The 25,183-nt window shown below is 32.1% G+C and overlaps 4 protein-coding genes and 1 non-coding gene across 5 annotated transcripts; 4 read left to right on the top strand and 1 right to left on the bottom strand.

Moving 5' to 3' along the window:
* Positions 1 to 4,807: 4,807 nt before the first annotated feature.
* LOC108480217 (hydroxymethylglutaryl-CoA synthase-like) lies at positions 4,808 to 8,880 on the top strand. Its single transcript, XM_017783125.2, has 12 exons — positions 4,808 to 5,055; positions 5,775 to 5,881; positions 5,972 to 6,104; positions 6,497 to 6,640; positions 6,896 to 7,054; positions 7,180 to 7,253; positions 7,357 to 7,432; positions 7,536 to 7,591; positions 7,677 to 7,764; positions 7,985 to 8,125; positions 8,222 to 8,371; positions 8,484 to 8,880. Exons 1-12 carry the CDS (start codon positions 4,993 to 4,995, stop codon positions 8,688 to 8,690), a joined length of 1,398 nt encoding a protein of 465 aa, XP_017638614.1. The 5' UTR covers positions 4,808 to 4,992; the 3' UTR covers positions 8,691 to 8,880.
* A 711-nt stretch (positions 8,881 to 9,591) lies between these two features.
* LOC108482026 (transcription factor TCP19-like) lies at positions 9,592 to 11,154 on the top strand. The gene has a single exon (XM_017785134.2). The coding sequence runs from the start codon at positions 9,842 to 9,844 to the stop codon at positions 10,997 to 10,999; it is 1,158 nt and encodes a 385-aa protein (XP_017640623.1). The 5' UTR covers positions 9,592 to 9,841; the 3' UTR covers positions 11,000 to 11,154.
* A 5,852-nt stretch (positions 11,155 to 17,006) lies between these two features.
* On the top strand, positions 17,007 to 17,079 carry TRNAK-CUU (transfer RNA lysine (anticodon CUU)). Its single transcript has one exon. It is a non-coding gene; the product is annotated as a tRNA-Lys (tRNA).
* A 66-nt stretch (positions 17,080 to 17,145) lies between these two features.
* Positions 17,146 to 20,269, top strand: LOC108483701 (eukaryotic translation initiation factor 2 subunit alpha homolog). The gene is made up of 7 exons (XM_017787249.2): positions 17,146 to 17,673; positions 18,712 to 18,768; positions 18,848 to 18,934; positions 19,012 to 19,158; positions 19,241 to 19,345; positions 19,605 to 19,703; positions 19,866 to 20,269. Exons 1-7 carry the CDS (start codon positions 17,302 to 17,304, stop codon positions 20,019 to 20,021), a joined length of 1,023 nt encoding a protein of 340 aa, XP_017642738.1. The 5' UTR covers positions 17,146 to 17,301; the 3' UTR covers positions 20,022 to 20,269.
* A 72-nt stretch (positions 20,270 to 20,341) lies between these two features.
* LOC108483702 (homeobox protein HD1-like) lies at positions 20,342 to 22,346 on the bottom strand. Its single transcript, XM_017787250.2, has 5 exons — positions 21,960 to 22,346; positions 21,715 to 21,835; positions 20,932 to 21,122; positions 20,689 to 20,820; positions 20,342 to 20,585 (listed from the first exon to the last, which is right to left on the bottom strand). Exons 1-5 carry the CDS (start codon positions 22,308 to 22,310, stop codon positions 20,445 to 20,447), a joined length of 936 nt encoding a protein of 311 aa, XP_017642739.2. The 5' UTR covers positions 22,311 to 22,346; the 3' UTR covers positions 20,342 to 20,444.
* Positions 22,347 to 25,183: the final 2,837 nt, after the last annotated feature.

Genomic DNA, 25,183 nt, shown 5'->3' with positions numbered 1-25,183 from the left:
TAAATAATATCAATTATATTCGGAAATATTTTAATTATTAATTTATTTAATTTTATAATTATTTTTTATAAATATTTTGACATATTATTTGTGACGGTAATTTTAAGAGTACTTGTATTTCAAAAAATAACATCTGATAATAAAATAGTCGACATTAATAAGTCAATTTGGACTTTGGGTTGCACTTCTTTTTCTAGCTTGAGTTTTGACCAATCAACGTGATTTTTATTTCTTGCTATATACATATTTTTATAATAATTAGTAATATTATGCCTAACGACTTAATGCTCTAATAACCAAAAAAAAAAAAAATGCTGTCAATTTTGGATGGCAATAAAAACCTATTAATTTATCCTGAATTAATTATCAGGAATTATATGCAAATCCATCAAAATCCACGTAGGATAATCTCATCAACTATTAATATAAAGTTCAAATTAAATTGTACCCGTCTAATAGTATCTATATTATTTGATGAGTTAAAGTGTTAATCTGTTAAAACTTTAAAAATGATATATTCAAAATGGTTATCAGTTGCAGCTTATGAAACATTGGAGTCTTCTTAAGAGACTTCATTAAAAATGATTTTGGAGTCCTCTGAAGGACTATGCCTAATAGGGCATTGGAGCTTTAAGATACTTTGTAGGGAATTACGTTGAGACCCTCAAAAGGTTTATACTTGAAAGAGTATTGAAATATTAAGAGGTTTCATTGAAATTGTACAGAATAATTGTTTATACGGTTCAGACTTAGCTTAAGTGGGCAAAGTCTTTCTCTTAAACTGCAACCTCACATTTTGTACAGAGAAACAATAATTTAAACCTAACCCCTTTTCCCTTTTAAGTTGTTGTTTCACCTTTGTACATTTAAATTTGATTTTCTCAACTTACCATAACTATCAACTAGTAAGTTTATTCAAGTTAGTTAATGATGACACACTCTAAAAATAAAAGTGTTCCTAACACACAAACAAAAATTTCAAATTCTCAAACTCTTTCTAAATTTCTACTTAAGTCTATGTGATATTCACGTTTAAATAATCAACTTTAGATAATTAACAAATTCTCTTGTATTAAATTCAATATTTATCATATCTTTTAATTTAAATAGTCATTTTATCTGTCTAATTTTATTTTTATTGAGATCAAAGTCATAAAAAAAAACAATCCTATATCATCCGCATAGTTTTCAAACCAAGATGAGCTCTCTTGTTGTTACTTTATTATCACATGAAAAATCACAATCATGAGTATCTATTTCCAATTAGAAAGAAGATTAAATAGGAAAAAATGGTCAAAATTCATCAACTACAAATTAATGTTTGTGCCATAATATTATGGTTATTAATGTTGGTACAAGTCCAACAATGACATCGGTACAAATAAAATGATTCAACGTTTTTGTCGTGAAATTACTGATATCAATCAATCAATCTTTCAGTTGTTGCCTTAATACTAAGATTTATAACTTGAATTTGGACAATTTATGCAATGGTTTGGTTGCTGTCTAGTAGACTTTCCCCGATATTATAATTGCAGATTATTTAAGCAACGATGGCTGCTATTTTAAACACTCAAAATGCAAAATTTTATTTAAAGCTTGATTAAAAAACTTTTGTAGCATATCAAAGTTGAATACATGAAAAACCACTAATGTCACTATTTTCTTTTTCGAAATAAATGACCCAAAAAATAAATGGCTTTATTTTTCATTTCATCACCTTTGAAATTTGAAAGATATTTTTTGAATTATATTATTGTTTTAAATATATTAAAATGTATAAAATTAGACTTTAATTTTAAATTTCATATTAAATATTCTTATAAATATAAATAATTTTAACGAATATTTAATATATAAAAAACAAATATTTACGAACAAATCTCAAATTTGAATATTACATTATATGAATTTTATATGTGAATTTTCTCGGAATATTTTTTATTTAATTAATTGAATATATATTAATCCTAGTTATACTTGAAAAGAGCATTGTTTACATGGAACATTTAGGGAGAAAAAAGGAATAAGAGGGAGCTGCGGAGATTCCAATGGGAGAAATTAAAGAACTGTCCATGGAATAGGATGTCAGACTTATTAAATTTGAATAATAAATGAATTGATTAAATAATTTATGTTGATTTATTAAATGAATGAGTTTAAATGAAGTTATGATCGATTCACGAATAAGTTTAGTTATATACTTGTTTATTTAAAGATAATATTTTTATAAAAAATATTTAAATAATATTTTCCATATTTTTATATTTAAATTTAATTTATTTGTCTTTTTGTTTGGTTTATTGTTTGTGGATAGACCTGTTTATGGGTCGGATTACTCATCCAAACCCGAATGTCTGTTCGAAATTTGAAAGAGTTTGGATAAAAATATTAGACCTAAAAATGAGTTTGGCCAAAAAATTAGGTTCATTTAAAATATGGGTTGAGCTCAGACTTGAACATTCAAAAAATGCAAAATTTTATTTAAAGCTTGATTAAAAACTTTTGTAGCATATCAAAGTTGAATACATGAAAACCACTAATGTCACTATTTTCTTTTTCGAAATAAATGACCCAAAAATAAATGGCTTTATTTTTCATTTCATCACCTTTGAAATTTGAAAGATATTTTTTGAATTATATTATTGTTTTAAATATATTAAAATGTATAAAATTAGACTTTAATTTTAAATTTCATATTAAATATTCTTATAAATATAAATAATTTTAACGAATATTTAATATATAAAAAACAAATATTTACGAACAAATCTCAAATTTGAATATTACATTATATGAATTTTATATGTGAATTTTCTCGGAATATTTTTTATTTAATTAATTGAATATATATTAATCCTAGTTATACTTGAAAAGAGCATTGTTTACATGGAACATTTAGGGAGAAAAAAGGAATAAGAGGGAGCTGCGGAGATTCCAATGGGAGAAATTAAAGAACTGTCCATGGAATAGGATGTCAGACTTATTAAATTTGAATAATAAATGAATTGATTAAATAATTTATGTTGATTTATTAAATGAATGAGTTTAAATGAAGTTATGATCGATTCACGAATAAGTTTAGTTATATACTTGTTTATTTAAAGATAATATTTTTATAAAAAATATTTAAATAATATTTTCCATATTTTTATATTTAAATTTAATTTATTTGTCTTTTTTGTTTGGTTTACTGTTTGTGGATAGACTGCTTTATGGGTCGGATTACTCATCCAAACCCGAATGTCTGTTCGAAATTTGAAAGAGTTTGGATAAAAATATTAGACCTAAAAAATGAGTTTGGCCAAAAAAATTAGGTTCATTTAAAATATGGGTTGAGCTCAGACTTGAACATTCAAAGCCCGTCCCGACTCGTTTTTAAGTTTGTAATACTTTATATTATGTTGTTTTTATATATTATGTAATTTAAAACACATTAAAAAATAAACTTATACTAAATATATAATACTAATCTAATGTAAACATTAAAATAATGTTAAGATGACTATATAAAAATTTCAATAAAAATGTATAAAATTATTAAATACTAAAATAATATAATATAAATATTTTTTTAAAACTAAAACATAATACGGGTGAGCCTAAAATAGGTTAGGCTTAGTCTTTTATCAGTATGGACGAGTTTAGGTAAAATTTTAGGCTCATATTTTGGGTCGAGTTGAGCTTGAGCGAGTGTAAAATATGTTAATGTCATGCTTAAACTCGACTGAAACCGACTCGACTCGATCCACGAGCACCTCTATTTGTGAACACGTTAATTTAATATTTATGAACAATAATTAAACATGTCCGTAAACATTAAATAAATGGAACATGAACATGCCAAATAATAAACAAATGAACTAAACAAGAATAAATCATTTTTCGTTTGAACTCGATTCATTTACACCCTATTAACGAATAAATGATTCATATTATAAATGATATGTTGTATTTAAAATAGATATATTTAATATTTACAATTAAACGAAAGATTAAGAAAAAAATCATATATAAATTATCAAATCTAATCATCAACTCCATAAAAATTTGAGACTTAAATCATTATAGAATACTTAAATTTATTGAATTAAACTATGATAAATTAAATTAATAATTAAATCAAATTTAAATTATATTTAAATAAAATTTACCCTAGAATCTATCATTTTTATATAAATAATCATTTTAATAATTTTATTATATGTTCGATCGTATATATTTTTTAACATAATGTCTAGAACTATTTATAGTCATTTTCAACCCATAGATAAAAGGACAATGTATTTTAATACATTCGAATCCATATCGTCTTGCATTAACAACAATATCTACATCAATCAAGCCGATAAAATATTTTTAAATACTTTTTATCCATTCCTTTGGATCTTTGACTTCTATTTTCTATATTTGCAATTTATAAAGATCTTTCTCCTACATTAATGAGTATCTTATAGAATTCAATTTATAAATAATTAAAATTTAAAAATAATAATTTTTACTCACAAACGAAGTTAAAAAAAAATTGTGATCCATTTTTATTTTTGAGATTTAGTTATGATTTTTTTTATATATAGTAAATTAACAAAATATGATTATAATCAAGACTGATTCTATAAAATTTTCATCTATATCGAAATTTAATAATTTTTGCAAATGTTCGCCGTATTTATTAAATAATCGAAACCCAAAGTTTTATACCATTTTCGACACTGACACGAGGGCGAAAACCGTAAATAAGTGAAAAGAAGAGGGCGGAAACAGAAACTAGAGTTTCCAACTATACACGTGAGACGAACTCATGAAGTCTGCATTTGCTTATATATAGTGGAACGACACCCACATCGGATTCACAGTTCCTCACCAACGTTGCTCTCAGCTGAGTTTCGGGGAAACAAAAAGGAAGCATCATTTTCTTAATCCAAGAAAAAATATCCCTTTTCGTTTTAATCTTTGTTGTAGCTAATCCATCATCGTTCGCGTGAGAGAAAAATGGCTAAGAATGTGGGAATTATTGCTATGGATATTTACTTCCCTCCTACCTTTGTTCAACAGGTGAGAAAATGGGGTTTCTGGGATTTTTTTGGGTTTCTGGGTTTTGGTTTCGTGGTTGATACAAGTGAGAAAATGGGTAAAAGGTGGATTCCTTGGGTTATTTTTGCTTGCACTTTTCTTTCCTTCCCCCCTTCTTGTTTTGGTCTTTTTTACGATTTTTAATTTTCTGTTTGCAAAGTTTATTCCAGTGTTCTTTTTATGTGATTTGAGTTGATGGGGTCATCTAAATCACGGTGTTTTGGGAACTCTATATACAGTTCAAAGTGTACATGTCGGCTACCTCACTGTTTGATGTGAATTCTTGTTCATTAGCTTTGGCTTTTTCTTTACCTGGATCGCAGATGGATAGTAATTAATAGTTTCTTGTATTTCACTCTTCTCTCTTATATGTTATGTCTGCATGATTGTCCTGAGTCTAAATACTTGTCTTAATTGATATTTTGGAGTTACTTCTAATTTTCTTTTAATACCAGTAGAATTATGGCCTTTTTGTTTTCTATGTTTATTTATAAAATTTTCGGGAAAATAGTGATGTTTCTTTTTTTTTTCCTTTCCTCTTGGAAACCTTTTATTGCAGAATTAATAAATTAATAACATGAACAATCTCTTTATTGTTGTTGTTCTATAATAAATTAATGTAATAAATGGATCTTATGGATCCTGTCAATTACATTAGCATCGCTTGTTTAGTTATTCCTTTCTTTGTCCTACATAAACAGGAAGCCTTGGAGGCTCATGATGGCGTGAGCAAAGGAAAATACACCATTGGACTTGGACAAGATTGTTTGGCCTTCTGTACTGAGGTCGAAGATGTTATCTCAATGAGGTTATTGATCCTACATTCTATACCTATTCTTCTTAATATGTGTTGTATGGTTATTTTGCGTTTTTCTAACTCGGGATCTTCGATATGCAGTTTGACAGTTGTTACTTCACTCCTTGAGAAGTATAAGATTGACCCTAAACAAATTGGCCGTCTTGAAGTTGGCAGCGAGACCGTGATAGACAAGAGCAAGTCCATTAAGACTTTCCTAATGCAAATTTTTGAGGTAATATTCCCGATCATCATGATATTATTACATTAGATAGTTGCCCCTTTCTTCATCCTAGATGGATAAAAGAACTAATCAAAACGTATGCTTTGAAACATCATCAAATTGCTTGAAATATTAATTGAAAATTATAGCTTCTGGCACTTATTTGGGATCATTTTTTCAAAAGCTTTAACATTACTATATGGTAGCCATCTTAGTCAAAGATCTCATCCTATCTTAGTGGATGGAGCTAGAGGCATATCAGTGAGAAGTGCATATAATTTCATATTGAATAACTTGAAAGTTCATGATTAAATCTCTATCTAGTTCTTAAGACAACTTTGTTGCAGTTTATGATTAAATGTCTGTTCTTCACTTAATGCTCTTTTCTCATGTTAAACAAACAGAAATGTGGAAACACTGACATTGAAGGGGTCGACTCAACTAATGCATGTTATGGAGGGACTGCAGCTCTGTTCAACTGTGTCAATTGGGTGGAAAGTAGTTCATGGGATGGACGATATGGCATTGTTGTTTGTACTGACAGCGCGGTATGCTCATTTCCTGTACTGTTACTTTTAAAAAGCAAACTTTCCCTTTCTTTTTAAATGCCACTCTGTGCATGGTTTTAGTTTTGGACTAAAGGGGATCATAACATGCTTCTTTGTTCACACGATCATTGCACACTTCAGGAAGCCAAGCACACATTATGTTTCTCTTAGTTTGTACATTTATATAGGCAAGATATGTAGCTTTCAAGTCATTTGAGTACAGTTAAGTAAAACCTGAGATCTTTTGTTTTTCAGGTCTATGCTGAAGGACCAGCCCGGCCAACTGGAGGAGCAGCTGCAATTGCTATGCTAATAGGGCCTGATGCTCCTATTGCATTTGAAAGCAAATTTAGGGGGAGTCACATGTCCCATGCCTACGACTTTTACAAGCCCAACCTTGCTAGTGAATATCCGGTAAAGACATTTAAATTTGTTTATAGGAACCATTTACTCGGCATACCAATCACCTATATTGAAATTTTTGTTCATTATGAGTTCCTGTTTAGATAATGGTTCTATCTATTGACATGCATGTGTAGGTTGTTGATGGAAAACTCTCTCAAACGTGCTATCTCATGGCTCTTGATACTTGCTATAAATACTTCTGTCACAAGTAAGTCACTGTAGAAGTACTTGAAGTATTTTCTTTTTTTCCTTTATGAATGTGGAATATGTACTAGTTATTATCTGCTAATGCCTCTATATTTGGTTGGCAGGTACGAGAAACTAGAGAGCAAGCAATTTTCCCTTTCCGATGCTGACTACTTTGTATTTCATTCTCCATATAATAAGGTAGCTAGTTTGACGAGTTATTGATAAATCGATAGAAACACCTTTCAAATAATTGTGGGAATTTTGGAATTTATTTTAAAATTTTCCATTTGCATTGCTGCAGCTTGTGCAAAAAAGCTTTGCTCGTTTGGTGTTCAATGACTTTGTGAGGAATGCCAGGTTTTTCTTTTTCTTTAATGCTCTGAGATTTTATTGATTGATCCATCTCTGTATTATTATTTACTCGGTTTACGTAATTTTGTAGTTCTGTTGATGACATTGCTAAAGAAAAATTGGCTCCATTTTCAACTTTGACCGGTGATGAAAGCTACCAAAGCAGGGATCTTGAGAAGGTCTATTTTTAACTTCCTTTTTGGGTACTTGTGGTATCTAGGGTTAGATTCTAGTTAGCGATCAGTGAAAATTAGAAGTCTGATACTCTACCAACAAATTTGTGGTATAGTTGATACATGATTGTAATCCGTAAATGAAAATGTCATATAGATTCTTAATTAGTTTGCTTCATAAACGGTAGACTTCTTGCTGATGCCACTTACTTTCATGCATTTGCAGGCATCCCAACAAGTTTCAAAGCCCCTTTATGATGCCAAGGTGCAACCAACCACCTTGATACCAAAGCAAGTTGGCAACATGTACACAGCATCTCTGTACGCTGCTTTTGCATCTCTTCTTCACAACAAAAACAGTGAACTGGTAATTGTTTTATTTCTTTTTTCCAAATATGAAAATCAGTTCTCTGCCCCTATTTCCACACACATCTGATATATATATATATATAACAACATGCAGGCAGGAAAGCGGGTAATATTATTCTCATACGGAAGTGGACTGACTGCCACAATGTTTTCATTGCGACTCCATGAAGGTCAACATCCTTTTAGCCTATCGAACATTGCGACGGTGATGAATGTTGCTGGAAAATTGAAGGCTAGGCATGAGGTAATTCTTGCACTTCCATTTTAGGCCTGATGTACTCAACTGAAAGGACAATTTTCTTCATTCTCGTATTAATTGTCACCGAAAAGATTGTAACAGAGGTGATTCTGTGCAGTTTGCCCCTGAGAAGTTCGTCGAGACTATGCACCTCATGGAGCATAGGTATGGAGCTAAAGACTTTGTGACTAGCAAAGACTCTAGCCTGTTGTCTCCCGGAACATACTACCTCACCGAAGTGGATTCTAAGTACCGGAGATTCTACGCAAAGAAGGACGGGAACTGTACTGGTAATGAGAATGGTTCTGTTGTCAATGGTCACTGAAGAACAACGGATTTACCAAGAACTGGGTTCCCATTTGTAAGTTGAAAACGACATAGTTCCAAGTAGCAGCAAATCCCTTTTTCAACCCTATTTTCATTTTTCAATCTTGTTTGTAATAAGTTCATTGTAAACCCAGTTTTACCTATGTTGAAACAAATAGTTGGCAATATATTGGTGAATTTACATGAGATATATATTTTATTTTTAGCTTAGCTTGTTGATGCATCGAAAGAAGCTTTAAAGGCTAATTATTGTGTAGTGGTACGGAGACCACCATAGATACGTGGCATCAACCAATGAATCAAATTTGTTAACCCACAAAGATAAAGCCCTTTTTCAGACATTTCTGACACCACTCACAAGTTTATTGGTTGACAGTAGTGGCCACCTGTCCCATCACCTTGGTCACCCAGACCAATGGGACCCAATGCAATCACCGCCGTTGGATTTCTCTTCCAACCAAAAACAAATATCAGAAACATAAAACCAAACCGAGTAGATGAAAAGTCCAACAAATATAAATAACTTTTTTAGGTTCAACTATGCTTTTAGTCCCTTTTCTCTTTGAACAATTAGAATTTAGTCTCACAATTGAAAACAAATAAAAAGAATTATGTTTGTGACATTTTTAAAATAAAAGATTTATGACGTGAAAACTATGTAAAGAGAAAGAGCTTTCTCTATGGTAGTGCTAAAAACCTTACTGTTCGTGATTCACAATAAAAAAAATCTCGTAACTCCAAATTCAACATTTTTATTTGCTTGCTTAGTCTTTCGTACTAGTAATATTAATTAAAATAATATTTTTTTCATTTTAAAAATGACACATTATCCAATTTAATAAAAGTTCTTTAAAAGTGTTATAAACTTAACTTCAATAATTAAACAGTAAAAGTAAGGGAACTATTTAATTCTGACTTTAAAAGTAAAGGGACTAAATTTTGAATTGTGAAATGTATAAAGATTAAGATCATAATTAAACCTTTCTATTATCCCTACACTTGTAATCATTTTCCATTTGTCTTTCTTTTCCATCATTTATGAGTTTAACCCTTTATAAATTACAATCCTCCGGCCCCTAACTTTCTCCAAGCAACAAAGTCTCCCCTTGATTCACTGACCAAAAGGGTAATACAATTCGGATCCAGGAAATGGATCCTTCTGAAGACGCAGGCACATCTGATCTTAGCACCAGTACCGGAGGACCTAACAACGCCACGCCCACCGCCGCTAACAGTGTCAAGAACGATGAGAATTGTGAAAACTCAGCGTTAATGGTTATGCCATTGAAAGAAGAGCCAATAGAACCCGACCCGGACCGGAAAACCCATCCTCCGCGGCCTATTCGGGTAGTCCCAGTTAGCAGGCAGATGTCAATGCAAATCCCTATCCCCACGCCTGTTACCACCGCTAAACGCTCCTACAACAAGGACCGTCACACGAAGGTTGAAGGCCGCGGTCGAAGAATCCGAATACCCGCCACTTGTGCCGCCAGGATCTTCCAGCTGACTCGCGAACTCGGCCATAAATCAGATGGGGAAACCGTCAGATGGCTCCTCGAACACGCTGAACATGCTATTATTGAAGCTACCGGTACCGGCACTGTGCCTGCTATCGCTGTATCAGTCGGTGGTACCCTCAAGATTCCCACAACCTCAATCACTAACACTTCCAATAATAATAGTCAAATAGATGACAGAACGAAGAAAAGAAAGCGCCCGGCGAGCAGCGAGTTCTGCGATGTAAATGATGGAATTCCGATCGCAATTGCACAACAACAGCAGCAGCAGCAGAGGTTAGTGACGCAATATTCAGGGCTAGCTCCGGTTGCTCAGCAAGCTCTGGTGCCAGTGTGGGCTGTCGGAAATACTGGAATGATGGTACCGGCTAATGCGTTTTGGATGATCCCACAGTCCACGCCCACGGCTTCCGGTGATTGGCTTACTAATCAGCGGCCACCGCCACAGTTATGGGCTTTCTCGCCAGCTTTGACATCGGCTTGTAACATAGCCGTAAGGCCCACATCTTCATTCGTTGCGACAACGACTGAAACTCAAGCTGTCGTGTGCGACGGTGTATCAACTCTGGCTGTGAGTACAAGCAGTACGCCAGTAGGAGCGACGGAGGCAAAGAAGTCTACAATGGCGCCAAGCGTGAGTTCGGGTGGTAACGGTGGCGGTGGCACTGGGGGAAAGGCTCAAATGCTTAGGGATTTTTCATTGGAGATTTATGATAAACAAGAGTTGCAGTTGATGGGTCGTTCATGGAATCATCATCAACAGCAGATAAAAGCTGCTTCTAAGCAATAAAATCCGTAGAGTTTAGTTTTCAGATTCTGGAACATATTATATAATATATTCCAATGGAATAAATAATTACAATGCGAACAAAAGCGGAAAACAGTTCTGTAATCTGTGTGTTCTCAAAGTGATGGTGTTATTGTAAGAATTTGTTCATCTTACAAGTTGCAAAATGCAAAGTATATAGTTCCTCCTCCATCATAGCACCATATCTTCACACTTATCCATGTTTTAGTGCGAAATTTGGTTTAGTTTAAATTCTGCTATTGTATAATTGTAACCACGATTATAACTTCTTAACTTACATACTAACCATTGCTCCACTTCTTCTATTCTGCCCCTGGTTGTGGATTTAGTTCTTTTACATCTATACTTTTTAAATTATTCATTTTAGTTCCTAAACTATTGAATTTTTAATTTTTCAGTCTTAACTTGAATAGCGGTTAAATCCGATTGGTTAATTTATGTTATTAGTCTTATAGTATATGTAAGGTTGTAGATTTACTTTTAAATTTCTAAATTTTAGTCCTAACAAAAACAACAACGATTAAAATTCATTAATCAGCTTTTTTATTAGTATGTAGAAATAGTTATTATTTGGTCATTATTAAAATTTTAAAATTTGAAGAATATAAAAATTAAAATGATCAAATTAAAATAGATAAATTAAATCCGTATAGTTGGAGATTTAATAACAAAAGTTAATCTTAAAACATATCAAAACTTCAAAGTTTTGATAATAACCACATGGTTGGGATCGAAAATGGAAATAAATCACGATTAATTATTGACATTTTGGAGAGTAAGAATTAATTATTACTATTTACTACACATATCCTAATTACGAAAAAAGAAACAAGTTCATTATCAAAATTAGAAATGTTGCATACAAATTGTTACAGAGAATATTGTTGTTTATCAATAAATTATTAATTATAATGATAAAATACGTTATAATTAAAAATTTTAAATTTAAATCTTAAACATAATATTATTAAAAATAAATACGAATCCTAAACATGATCCATTATTACGACATGCGTAATATATATATATATATAAGACCGCAAATTTGAAGGTATCAACTAGTGTATTACACGTGTCAGTAGGGGTCGTGGGGCAAGTTCCCGTTGGAGTGGTAGGCGGAGTTGGTCTGGACACTGGTACTTGTGGTGGGTCCGCTTCATATCCATACCCCGGAAACAATGCAGTCCACGCGCCGTAACATCATCACCTCCTTTCCTCCCTTACACGCGCTGAAAAGGATAATGTAGGCTTTCAAACATAACCCGTGCAAAGGCCGGGGGGGGGGGGTGTGGGTCTACTACGTGTTACCCGTGGATTTGGGGTGCGCATGCACCATGGGACCATGGGTCCCTACTTTTTACTTCCATTTTTTATTTGTGGAATCCAAATTGCACTCCAAATTTTGGGTGGTTCAATTTCACTTCACTCTACTCTCTAGGCATTGGGTGGGGCAGGCAGCCTCACCGCTTTCACCCTTACTTTTCGGGTGGATGAACCCATGGTCTTTATCATGGACGGTTTACATTGGTCCAAAGTGGTCCATATTTTTTAGGGGCGGGGACATGGTGGTCCACCTCTACAAAAAAAAATATAAAAGATGATCAAACAATGTACCCATGAATCCTGGCCGTCTATTGTTGGCTTTCTTTGGTGGGCCAATGCATGACAACATGAACCTTGTTGGCTAGTTTGAGTTTCCATCAAATACAAAAATATGCATCTTTTTCTGCACTCCATTTGACAATTGCAAGCTTAATAGAGAGCCTCTTGAGTTCATCAAACTATAGAGACTTCACTATTTTCTTTTTCTTTACACTATAAAAGTGCAAAGCTCTTTTTGCCTTTTGCCTTCTAAGAAAGAAAGCACTTTTTTTTTCTGGGGTGATTTTATATTTTATAATACTATAAAAGTGCATTATCAACTTATAATTTTTAAAAATATTTCTAATCCATATTATAGAATTTTTTATACAATATTTTATTTATATATTATGATTGATTTTTTTAAATATTTTAATTATATTTATAGCATATACATGTTGAATATCATTAATTACTTTTTAACTTAAAGGATATAAAGTAAAAAGAATTACTCAGATTAATATAATTAAAACGTTTATCAACTTTTTCAGCCCATTCATTGAATTTAAAACAACTTTGATCTACCGTGAAAATTGTATAAAATGGTTCTGAAAATTTGGTCATTACAAAAGTGGGCCCACTTTTTTTGTTTTTTTGGGCTCCATCTACATCAGAAATGGTCCTTAAATAGTTGGGCTGTCTGGCTCGCTCCAACTGTGGAGCCACGATTTTATTTTATTTTATTTTAAATGTCGTAATACAATATGGGAAAAAAATGAATTTTTTTACTGATCATTGAGGTGCAATTATTTTTTATTATTAAATTTTCAAATAATGAGAAATATGATGAATCACGTGGGTCTTACGTGAATAAATATAGGTTAAACCGGTGTTTTGTTATCATAAATTATTATTTTAAATATAGTTTTAGTCAGTATTGAGAAAATTTTATTAATTGGAAGTTTTAGTTGGTATTGTTGTCAGTGCAGGAGAATGTGAGTTTGAGTGCGTTGAAATATATTATCCTCTTATTTGAAGGTTTGGAAGATGTGAAGAGAATATTTTACTTATTTTTATAATTTATGAAACCTATTTCAAAGTAAATAAACTAATATGCATTAGAGAATGTAGTACATAAACTTCTATGGCATTTTTTCTCCACCAACCATAAGGTGGTTGATTGATGGTAAAGTTTAGTAAAATATATAATTAATCTTGATTTTTACATGTCAGATATTTGTTCAATTGCATCCAAACGAAATCAAAATAAGTTGTAAAAACATAAATGGACACGATCATTTTTCTGCGTTGTTGGTAAATTTCCTACAATTGTGAAGGATTGCATAGAGAATAATCCATTATATAATGATAAAGTACATATCAAAGTGCAACATTACACCTATATTATAGAGTAAATTGATGAACTTGATTCAACTTACTTATAACTTATAACTTCAAAACAAATTCTTAATCTTAATAGAAGAAATTAGTTGCTATCACTCTTGTACACTTAACCTAAACAAACCATCTAATATACTACAAAATGTTTGTTAAAAGTAATATCAATATCAATCTTTAATTTTGGTAAAATACTTTAATAAAGTGTATATTTGTTAGAGATCTTTAGTCAATCAAATATTTTATTTAAAGAAATTTCGATTATCTTGAAAAGTTATATCCAACTTTTATTTGGCTTGATTCTTGCATGCAATGTTAAAAATTTTCAAATAAAATTTAATTAATGTATGAAATGTATTCATATGTAATCATATGATGTCTAAAATATTAGGTTGGTATAAAATTTGATAAATTAAAGGAAACATTCGAAATCTTAATCCAGTTTTGAGTGGAAGCTGCATAGATATTCCCAAAAAGAAAAAGAACAACGGAAAACGTTGGAGAGAAATTTCTGGATATTGTAGTCATCATAGTATTTTATTTTATCTAAAAGTTAATTTTAAGATATATTTTGATTAAGGTTTAATTAAGTTAGTCATTGCAGTGAAAGTTTAGTGTAAAAGAAGAAGAAAGGTAAAACATTTTTGCTTGTTAGCTATTTTGTTTTGTATTCTTCTGCTTTAATTATTTATTTTGGGTCAAATTATCAAGTGAAATTTTAATATATTTCAAGTTTTTATATTTTTTCCATTTAAAATTTAAAATTTAAAATTTTTATTTTTGTTTTTCCTTCTGTATTTTAAATTTAAGATAAATCACACCATTAGTCATTCAACTATGGTACGCTTTCGTTTTGGTCACTTAATTAAAAAAATATTACAATTTGGTCATTGAACTATTTGAAAATTTTTATTCACGTCACTAAATTATTTTAAAGTTTTCATTTTGATTCATATATTCATGATGTCTAGAGTTGTTTAATGACAAAAAAAAAAAAATAAATTGTAGAATATAAGGGGAGAAAATATTTTTCGATTGGTGCAAGCAGCGTGGATGGAAAAAGCCATATAGTGCTGATTTTAATAACCCGGTGATCTAAATGGAAACTTTTGAATAGTTCAATGTCCAAATTATAATTGTTTTAGTTAAGTGACTAAAATGAAAACTTATCTATAGTTTAGTAACTAATAGTGTATTTTATCCTAAATTTAAAATTCAAGTCCAATTGCCACAACCGTCACTGGTGTGACTAGGAGTGAGCAAAATCCGATTCGATTCGGAAAACTCGATAAAAAATTCAAATTTTGAATTAAATAGTTCGAGTTATTTGAGTTAATCAAGTTATTCGAATCAACTCAAATCAAAAATTAAGTTTTTCGGTTTAACTCAAATATGAATTACACAATTCGGGTTATCCGAAAATCCGAATAAGAAAAGACAAAACTACGTAGTTTTGATAAATGTTTACTTTATTAAAAGTTAAAATTCAAAATAATTAAGTTAAAAGGTGAAACTACGTCGTTTTGATAAATGTTTACTCATTAAATTAAAAGACTAAATCATTATATTATTCATGTAGTTAAATAATCTTGTACTTCAACTACTAGTTAAATAATCGGTCCATCTAAACACAACATTAAGTATAAATAATAGGATTCGTTAACTCGACTCGATTTGACTCGAAATTTTTTGACTCGATTCGAAAAATTTCAAATTGAGTTCGGTTGTTAAAATAGGATTTGTCAACTCGACTAACTCAAAAATTTTTTACTCGATTTGACTCAACTCGATTGAATACTCACCCCTAGGTGTGACACTTTAAAATTTTTTTTAAAAAAAACACACTTGGTAATAATGTGACAAAAAACTAACATTGCAAATGCTAATGTGGATTTCTCTTAAAACATCAATTTGAACTTATTATGATAAAACATTATTTTTGTTAGAATGGTGTTTTTAAGGAAAACAAATTGACACTAGTGTAGTAATTTAAATGGCTAATAATATTAATTATTTAGATTAAGTAATAACATTATAGAAGTAAAGGGATCAAATTATGTTAAATTAAAATTTATGGCTTAAAACAACATAATATAAACTAAATTTAAAATCTGATCATTGTCTTGTAATGCAAAAGAAAAAAAAAGAGGAGAAACGTAAAAGATGTATTAGTTTTCAATACCTTTAAAGCATTCAAATTATATATAACCATTTAATATTTTAATAGAAAAGTTAATAATATTAATTATTTGAATTAACTGACATCACAATTATATTAGAAAATAAAATATAAATATTAAATTTCAGAATTCAGAATTAAAATTGAAATTTAATAATTTTCTTTTATGTATGGTAGGTATATAGATAGTTTGATGAAATCTCTGGAATCCCTTTAATATGTAGAAGAGTCTTTGGAAAGAAAGTAGAAGATGTCTTTGGAAAAAGAAAATTGGACACGTGTTACCTCTACAAACCTTGGATATTCTTCCTACTTTTAGTGTATTCATATTTTAACGCAATTGCTTTTTCTTTGATACTTTAAATAGGACGATGTCGATAGAAAAACACGAATCCAATTCGAAAACATGGGCAATTCAGCACTAGGAGGCTTGTTATAAAATTATAATAAAATATATTATAATTTGACTTAAAATCTAATTCACTTCGATGACTTAGAATTCGATCTGAAAAAATCTTTTTATGCATTTTTTTAAAGATGTTGTTTAGACGATATTTTTGATCTATTTCTTCATCAAAATATTGATTCCTCTTTGTACATTTTCATTGATATTATATATCAACAAGGCAAAAGATGAAAGGTTACACAAGTGAGATAATGACAAGCTAATTTTAATGTTTTATGAGAAGAAAATCTGGGACTTTGTTGGTTTGGAGCCCAGATTGAAGGAGATGTAGTCATTTGGGCTTCTTCATACACCCGAGCATATAGATGGCTGCTGCAGCTGTTTCTTAACATAGAACATTATATGTTTATAACCGTATCAACGAAGCCCGTCTAGCTCAGTCGGTAGAGCGCAAGGCTCTTAACCTTGTGGTCGTGGGTTCGAGCCCCACGGTGGGCGTTCCTTTTTTTTTTAAATACCGTACTAGGTAGTGGCTACCTGCCTTGTTCGTAGCGACGTCGTTTTGAACACATAAGAAACTAAATTTGTTGTCTTTTTTCACTCACTCAAGTCTGACCAGTCCAGGCAACAGCTTCTGAAAACCCTAAGCCCCCCGAAAATAAAATCCCTCAAAGAGTCGAATCCAAAGAACAAAGAAAAGGAATTCAAAGTTTGAATAAGATGCCGAACCTTGAATGTCGTATGTACGAAACGAAGTACCCTGAGGTGGACATGGCGGTGATGATACAAGTGAAGAACATCGCCGACATGGGTGCCTACGTTTCGCTCCTTGAATACAACAACATCGAAGGCATGATCTTGTTCTCGGAGCTTTCCCGCCGCCGTATTCGTAGCGTCAGCAGTCTGATCAAGGTGGGCCGAACCGAGCCTGTGATGGTCCTTCGTGTCGATAAGGAAAAGGGTTACATTGATTTGAGTAAGAGGAGAGTTAGCGAGGAAGATATTCAGGCTTGTGAAGAAAGGTATAATAAGAGTAAGCTTGTTCACTCCATTATGCGACACGTGGCGGAGACTTTGGGTATCGATTTGGAGGTAATTTGTTTATGTTTCTTTTTACATTTTGATGTTTAGGGACTATGTTGATTGCTGTTTACTCCAGTTTAATGTGCATGATCCCGTTTTTAGCCATTCTAGCTACTCAGTCGGCAGCCCTATTATAAACACGATAAACATGAGAAAACCCAAGCCGTGAATTCCCATTGAGCTTTGCTTTTACTGGACAAGCAATTAGTGATAGTTTTGTTGTCAGATTCAAGAATAACATTCTGCCATTTTTGTGTTTTTACTAGAAGGGAACCTAACCGGACAGCATAAGACTCAATTGCTGTATGTGGTTCATGGGACTTAGTTTTCTAAATTTAGATAAAAATAAATATTTTTAGCCATGCCTTATGGGTAGTGAATTGGAAGTAAATTTAAGGATTTTTATCTCTTTTCGATGAGTTTTTGCTGTTAAATTTTGGTTCTGTGGATTTGATGTTTATTGACAATTAGGGGATGCTTTCCAATTGTTTTGTGATTTAATGTTTATGAGGAGAATTGTTTTTTGTTACTGAAATGCATAATCAGAAATCAAATTGGATGATTTAGAAAATTTTGGACAAGCTAATAGGAACAACCTTTAATAATAAGGTGAAGATTACTATGCAAAGTCGAGTGAAATGAGGAAATAAGTATACAATTCCTTGATGCTAATGAGGCCTTAGCAGTGTTGGCAAAGACTGATGCTCTGGGACTTTGATGTCTCAGGTTCGACTCTCAACTTACGTAAATCATGGGTGGGTTGTATCCAAATTTATTTTGTCTTAAATCCACCATGTGTGGATCTTCTCTGGAGTTATTCTAGTTTGGCTCCGGAGATATTCCAGTTATTAGTCTTATTGTGCACTATAATGCTTGATTCTGATTATAGTTGATTCGGATATGTATTGTTTACAATTATTATTACTTGTAAACTTCAAAATAGAAAGGTACATGGTTACTTGATCAAATTATCTATATGTGTAGTCAGTGTTGGAAGTGATTTCTGTCAGCAGCATGCAACTGACTAGTGCTAATTACTTGTGACAGGAGCTGTACATTAAAATTGGTTGGCCTCTATACCGGAAATATGGCCATGCTTTTGAGGTATGAATATCTGCTTTCTTTTGAATTGCTATTTTATTTAGACATAATGTTATCTTGGCCTTAAGTTTTATGTCTGCAGGCATTCAAAATAATTGTGACTGATCCTGATTCAGTCTTGAACACCCTCACCTGTGAAGTCAAGAAGCCTGGCCCAGATGGACAGGAGGTAAAGTTTTTATTTGTGAGTTGCAAGTATCATTATTTCTTCTTCTGGTTTTAGTCTCTAACCAAATCTTTCATTAGGTAACTGAAGTGGTTCCTGCTGTTACTGAGGAAGTCAAAGATGCTTTGGTTAAAAACATTAGGAGAAGAATGACTCCACAACCTTTGAAGATTCGGGCTGACATTGAAATGAAATGTTTCCAGTTTGATGGTGTTCTTCACATTAAGGTCTTATTCGCTGAAACTCTCTCTCTGTCTCTCTCACTCTGCTTTGTTCGTTGCTAAGAGAGGTTATTTTCTGAATTTGCAGGAGGCCATGCGCAAAGCTGAGGCTGCTGGGAATGATGATTGCCCTGTTAAAATCAAGCTTGTTGCTCCTCCACTTTATGTTCTTACCACTCAAACCCTTGACAAGGTCAGCTTAATATCTTTTTTCGTCCATCAGCAGTGAATTATTTTCCCAAACTGGTCGCTGCAGTTCAGATCCACAGCTTTAAGTTCTGAAAGCTTTTGCATGAATATAGTATGCTTTATGGTATTTTCCTGTTGGTTCCCGTCCAAGCTTTTCAGTTGTCCATGCCAAATTCATCTGTTGACATTGATTGCATACATGTCTGTTTAGCCCTTTCTTTTCTCTCTCTAAAATTATGTAAATTCTTTATTGTGCTGTTCAGGAGCAAGGTATAGCTATTCTCAATAAAGCAATTACAGCTTGCACCGAAGCAATAGAGTATCACAAGGGAAAACTTGTTGTCAAGGAACAGCCTAGAGCAGTGAGTGTACATCTTATTTCAGATTTGTTATTTAATTCAGTGTTAATGTTCTGACTATTGGAGATTCTCATCATGGATTCATTCTTGTCATTACTATTGAAATTGTCTGGATTCATTCTTGTAATCTTTCTCTGGAGTGTCTCACATGTTGGATTGATTTAGGTGAGCGAACGAGATGATAAATTGCTTGCTGAGCACATGGCTAAATTGCGTAATGACAACGAAGAGGTAAGTGGTGACGAAGATAGTGAAGAAGAGGAAGACACAGGCATGGGAGAAGTTGATGTTGAAAATGCAGGTCACGGAATAATGGAATGACGCTACTGCATTTATGAACATGATGGTCACCAATTCTTTTTTACAACTTGATTTTCTTTTTGCCCCATTTCCCAGGCAGTTCAAAACCTAAAAAGTGTTGTTATTTTGTTTTTTTCTAATATTCGATTTAATGGAGAGTATACAGCTGTATTGGCCTATTCAAAATCTTGGAAGGTGGTCTTGTTCAATTCTTTAGATTCATTTGAGTTGCTTGATTTGCAAGAGAATGCATTTATTTGCAGGAAAAACTTTGGTTTTGAGTCGCTTAATATAATTCTCATAATCCCAAGATCTCTCAAAATAAGAAATAAAAGAAGAGATTCTGACAGGGAAAACTTTGTTAGAAAACCTGAATCTATTACAACCACTTCAGCTTGGCTGTATTTTTGTTTTTCATTAGCATGTTTATAAAATTTATTGTGCCTATCTTTTCCTCTTGGACTTTAAGGAGGTTGTGGATTGATAATTGGTATGCCAGTTTCGTTTCCTTTGGTTGATGAACCAGTTGTTGATTTGCTTTAGCTGCAACCCCGTCTCCTCCACGAGTTTTGCTTTGTCGTCTTCCTGTATATTATCACACATACAGAGCCATGGTAAAACTTCAAGTCCAAGGACATGCAACTTAAATAACATGAAACCCAGGAGCTATATGTAGTCAGTTCCTTACAGTGGGGTATGGCCACTTAGAGTGTTGCTGCCACCAGTTTTTGAGCACCGAAGTTGTGTCACCCGGCAATTTCCCAGCCCTTCTTTTTCGTAAAATTTCCTCCCTCACATCTTCAATCTTTGATTTGTAACCCTGTAATCCACATTTTATATGCGTTTGTCATTGTTTAATTTGATCTGGTGATCAAACTTAAAACATGGCAGTGACAGAGACATGGTTTAATATTTACAATTTTATCATCACCTGTTTTAGTTCAATCTTAAGCTCTTTACGAACTCTTTCCATCAAAGTTCTTTCGGATTCAGTAGGAAGAAGTGGACCAAAACCCATTAAATCATTTGCTTCAACACCAGAATTATCCAAAGGAAAGTCCATTTGCAGTTCATCCTCATCATCCGACATTGTTGCACCCGTACTTTCACCCAAGGTTACTCCTGAAAATTATGTAAATTAAAATATGGATATCAGGAAAAAAAGAAAAGAAAAGAAAAAACTTAATTACCAATCAACGTAGTTTAAAGTTTGAACTACATGCTTGCAGTTAGATTACTATATTGTTCCAATGGATATTGTTATTGTTATTATTTGGATAGGAGACGTTCTCGAAGCTCCCCCAAATCTAAATTGGTTTCTTTATGATTTGTTCCACCCGTAATCACCATGGGAATGGAAACCTATCTCAATAGTGTGGGACTGACGCAATCACTACCGAACGAGATTGGTGCATGTCGTGTGGGAAATTTTTTAATGAAAATTTATCGTAGGAAAAAAGAACCAACCCTGGAATACAAATATTCCAATGCATCCTTTAAATGGCGGTTTCTGCATAACCAACCTCTCTTTCCATATATATATCCCTCCTAATGTCCTACATGGCTATTGGCTAATCTACCAACCATTTTAAAACAACTAGATAATCAAACTTCAAACAAGATTAGATACTTAATTAAGATTGGAACGGTATGTATCTATGGTAATCGATGACTTATTTAGTATTGTGAGAGGGAGACGAGAAGGGGGACAAACCAGTGAGAGCATGTAAGTTATTTTCGATTTCACGGCAAGCCATGACAGCTTCAACGGCATCGACTCTCACATGTTGTTGAAGCTCTTCTTTGAACCTACACAGCATTATCAAATATTGTGCCTACAACAACCAAGTAAGAAGAAGAAGAAAAAAAAACCTTAAACAACAACACACGTTCCTACATTAGCTGAGAAAATTTTATCTAAAAAAAGAGAAGAAAAGAAGAATTATATAATGAACTGACCAAGAAGTTGTCGAGGTCTTGTCTGTGATGGGGTGAAAGGGAGTGGCCATGTTGGGGATGCTGTGAAGCATAGGACCTAAGAACATTATGACACTGTGCTAACTGTGCATCGATCAAAGGCAACTGTTCGATTGTGGTAGCAACACGGAGACAAGAGACGTGAGCAGTTAAAAGCTGGTCGTAGAGCGGATGTGTGGCTATCTCAGCCTTCAACTGACGGTGGTTCTGGTCGAGGGGAACAGACAATTCACGGCTGCTTAGCCCTCCAATTGCAGCTGTCGTCGTCCCACCAAAATTCGCCATCATGCCTAACTCTGGTTCTTGCATTTCACGGAATTTATGTTCTTTCATTATTGTTTAAATAAGGGACAGTCCACCAAAACTGGTTGGAGATAGATTGGATAACAATAGCCTTTTGGGTTACGTGAGAAATAGTAATTATTTAAATTTATTGTTAATTTTTTATATAATAATAAAAATATGCTACATCAAATATATATTCTAATTTGGTGTTCCCAAATTCCAACTGGTGATGATGGGCCCATTTTTAGCACAAATATCAGCAATGGGTCCTAACCGTTAACAGCATTAAAACAGTAACAATGGTCGGGAGTTAATTTGAAGCAATAAAAGCATGAGAAAAACTCTATATAATATGGAAAATATAATTTATGGTTTGCTTGGGTTCGGTTGGCTTCCCCTATGGTTTTTGGTGGGAAATGTTTGCGTTGGAAGCAAGAAAAGTGTATATATATTCATTATAAATATACAGAAGAGTTTATAAGATTATAGAGACTAAAATATAAAAGAAAATAGTGGAAAGAGATTGAAGGTTAATGACTTAATTCCCAAGAAAGTTGGAGAGGGGAAAAAAGGTGCGCCATCGACGTTGTGGTGGTAGGAAAGACGAAAGTAGAAGTGGAGTCACGGTCACAGCTGTAGGATTGCAACACCGTTAAGGGATCACTTTTCTTTTTCTTTTTCTAATTATTATTATTAGAATATTCTAGTTTCGAATATTTGTTTGTATATAATACTATATGTAATTATTTAATAGATAAATTACACTTAAAAGTCGATAAATTATTAGTAGAATTAATACGATGTTCGTCAGAATTTCATCAAACTCTTCAGTCTTTTAAATGTCTTTGTAAAAACATTTCTTCAAGCTCTTCAATTTGTTCAGAGCTTTTGTAATTATTTAATATTTTCACTTAATTATTTTATTTCAATTAGTGATAATAATTTTTTATTTATCTCAATTAAATTTAAATTAATTTGAGAAAAATAATTATGACATAAATATGATGTCGTTTTTTATTTCATGATAACTTCGCTTCACTCATTATAATTTTGACTTGACACGTGACATTTTGTAATTGGTCTGAGAATTTCTTCATCTATAATGTATATGTTTATTATTTATAAAAAAGTTGAAGATAAATATCAAATTTATACATCAACTCTCATGATTGACCTAGAGACTAAGAGCTATTCACCCGCAGAACTTACTCGGATTCAAACCACAATGGATCAAAGTTTAATAATGATTTTGATATTTATAAGAAAAAAAAAAAGGAAGTTTGGGATTTAAGTTTGTAATTACATTGTTTATGAAAAGGTCATTTTACTACACAAGTCTAGAGCATGAGTTGGGCAAGTTTACAATGAAACCAAATATAAAGCCTACAAGTTCCAGAGAAAACGAATAGAGTCCATAAAACATGAGTTGCCAATGCCATTTCCAGCTTTAATTCGGTAGTTGTTATTCATTTTGTTTTTGCAGCCCATTGCCAATTAGGGGAACTACTACTCGGTCCATGTTCCGCCTGATTGCCGGTACAAAACCTTGGGAGGCAAAGGAAACTATAAAAACAATATTCTTTAAATTACTTTTGTTCACTAAACTTTAATTTATTATATTTGGATCATTAATATTATCAACTTGTAGCATTTTGATTATTATGTTTTTACCTTACATTAATGGTGTTACAAAAATCTAACGTGACTATGATTCGTTAAATGCTAATACGGCTTTAATGTCAGTATCACATTTCTATCTTTATTCATCGTTAGAACGGACTAATAAAGAACCCAAATCCTCTTAACTTGTCAAAACCGAAATGGGTTGTGCTCCTCCCTTCCTTTACTTTTTTTCTTCTTTTGGATTTTATCTTTGATTGTAGAGTGCAGATTCGTTGTTGGTGGCTAATATTATAGGTAATGGTGATGGATGGAAGGTTTCGAGAGTTAACAGATGGTATGGGTTTCGGAGTTTAGATTGTAGGTAGTGTAAGGATGGTGAATTCTACTGAATATAGCTCATATTTAATCTTTTAATTTGATTTAAACTTCTTTAATCTCTCTCGTTAATAATCCCCTCTTATTTTCTATTGACTACTCTTAACTGTAACTAAACACTTTTTTAATGCTTTTTAGTGTATATTATTGCAAAACCTTCTAAGAAACATCTTGGCATTTTTTTTAAACATTTTTTTCAACAATTGCATGATGTGTAAGGAGACTTATGTTGGTCAATGGGTTTTTTTTTTTTTTAGCAATAAAGATATTGGCATTTCATCATAAGTTACAAAACTTTGTTGGTGGATTCCCCATATATTCCTTGCTCCTTCACTAGTTAAAACTAATCAAAATTTGGAGGTCTAGTGAAGATCCAAGGCTTTGAAGGTCCGTTAAAGAAAGAAGATAGAGGAAGAAAGGAAAAGAATAGGAAAAAAAAAAAAAGGTTAATTTTTTTAAACTAGTTTTAAATAACGTGGTGCTGACATGAAAGCTATGTCAATATTTAACGGGCCACATGACATTTTCGTAATACTACTATCATTAACTGTACAATGATCAAAAATAATTAATTGCACAATAGAAGTGATCATGGATCGGGTTGAGTTGGGCCTCAACATAATTATAGGCTCATTTTTTAGGTTCGGGCTTGACCCGAAAATTGAGCCTAAAATTTTGTTAAGCCCAATCTGTCCGTATTAATTTTTTTAATAATAATATTATTATATAAAATTAAATTTAAAAATATAATACATCAAATACACTAATAACATTACAATAAATGTTTCCTTACAAACTGAAAATAAATTTAAAAATTATTTAATATTTATGTTTAAATAATATTAAGATAGGTACAACTTAACAAACAAATGCTTCTAAAATAGTTGTAAAATTAATAATAAAACAAGACTTATACAATATTC

Source organism: Gossypium arboreum, chromosome 12, assembly GCF_025698485.1.
Source record: "Gossypium arboreum isolate Shixiya-1 chromosome 12, ASM2569848v2, whole genome shotgun sequence".
Taxonomy (NCBI): Eukaryota; Viridiplantae; Streptophyta; class Magnoliopsida; order Malvales; family Malvaceae; genus Gossypium; species Gossypium arboreum.
The sequence above is the reverse complement of the archived record's forward strand: the minus strand, read 5'-3'. Positions and strand labels throughout refer to the sequence as shown.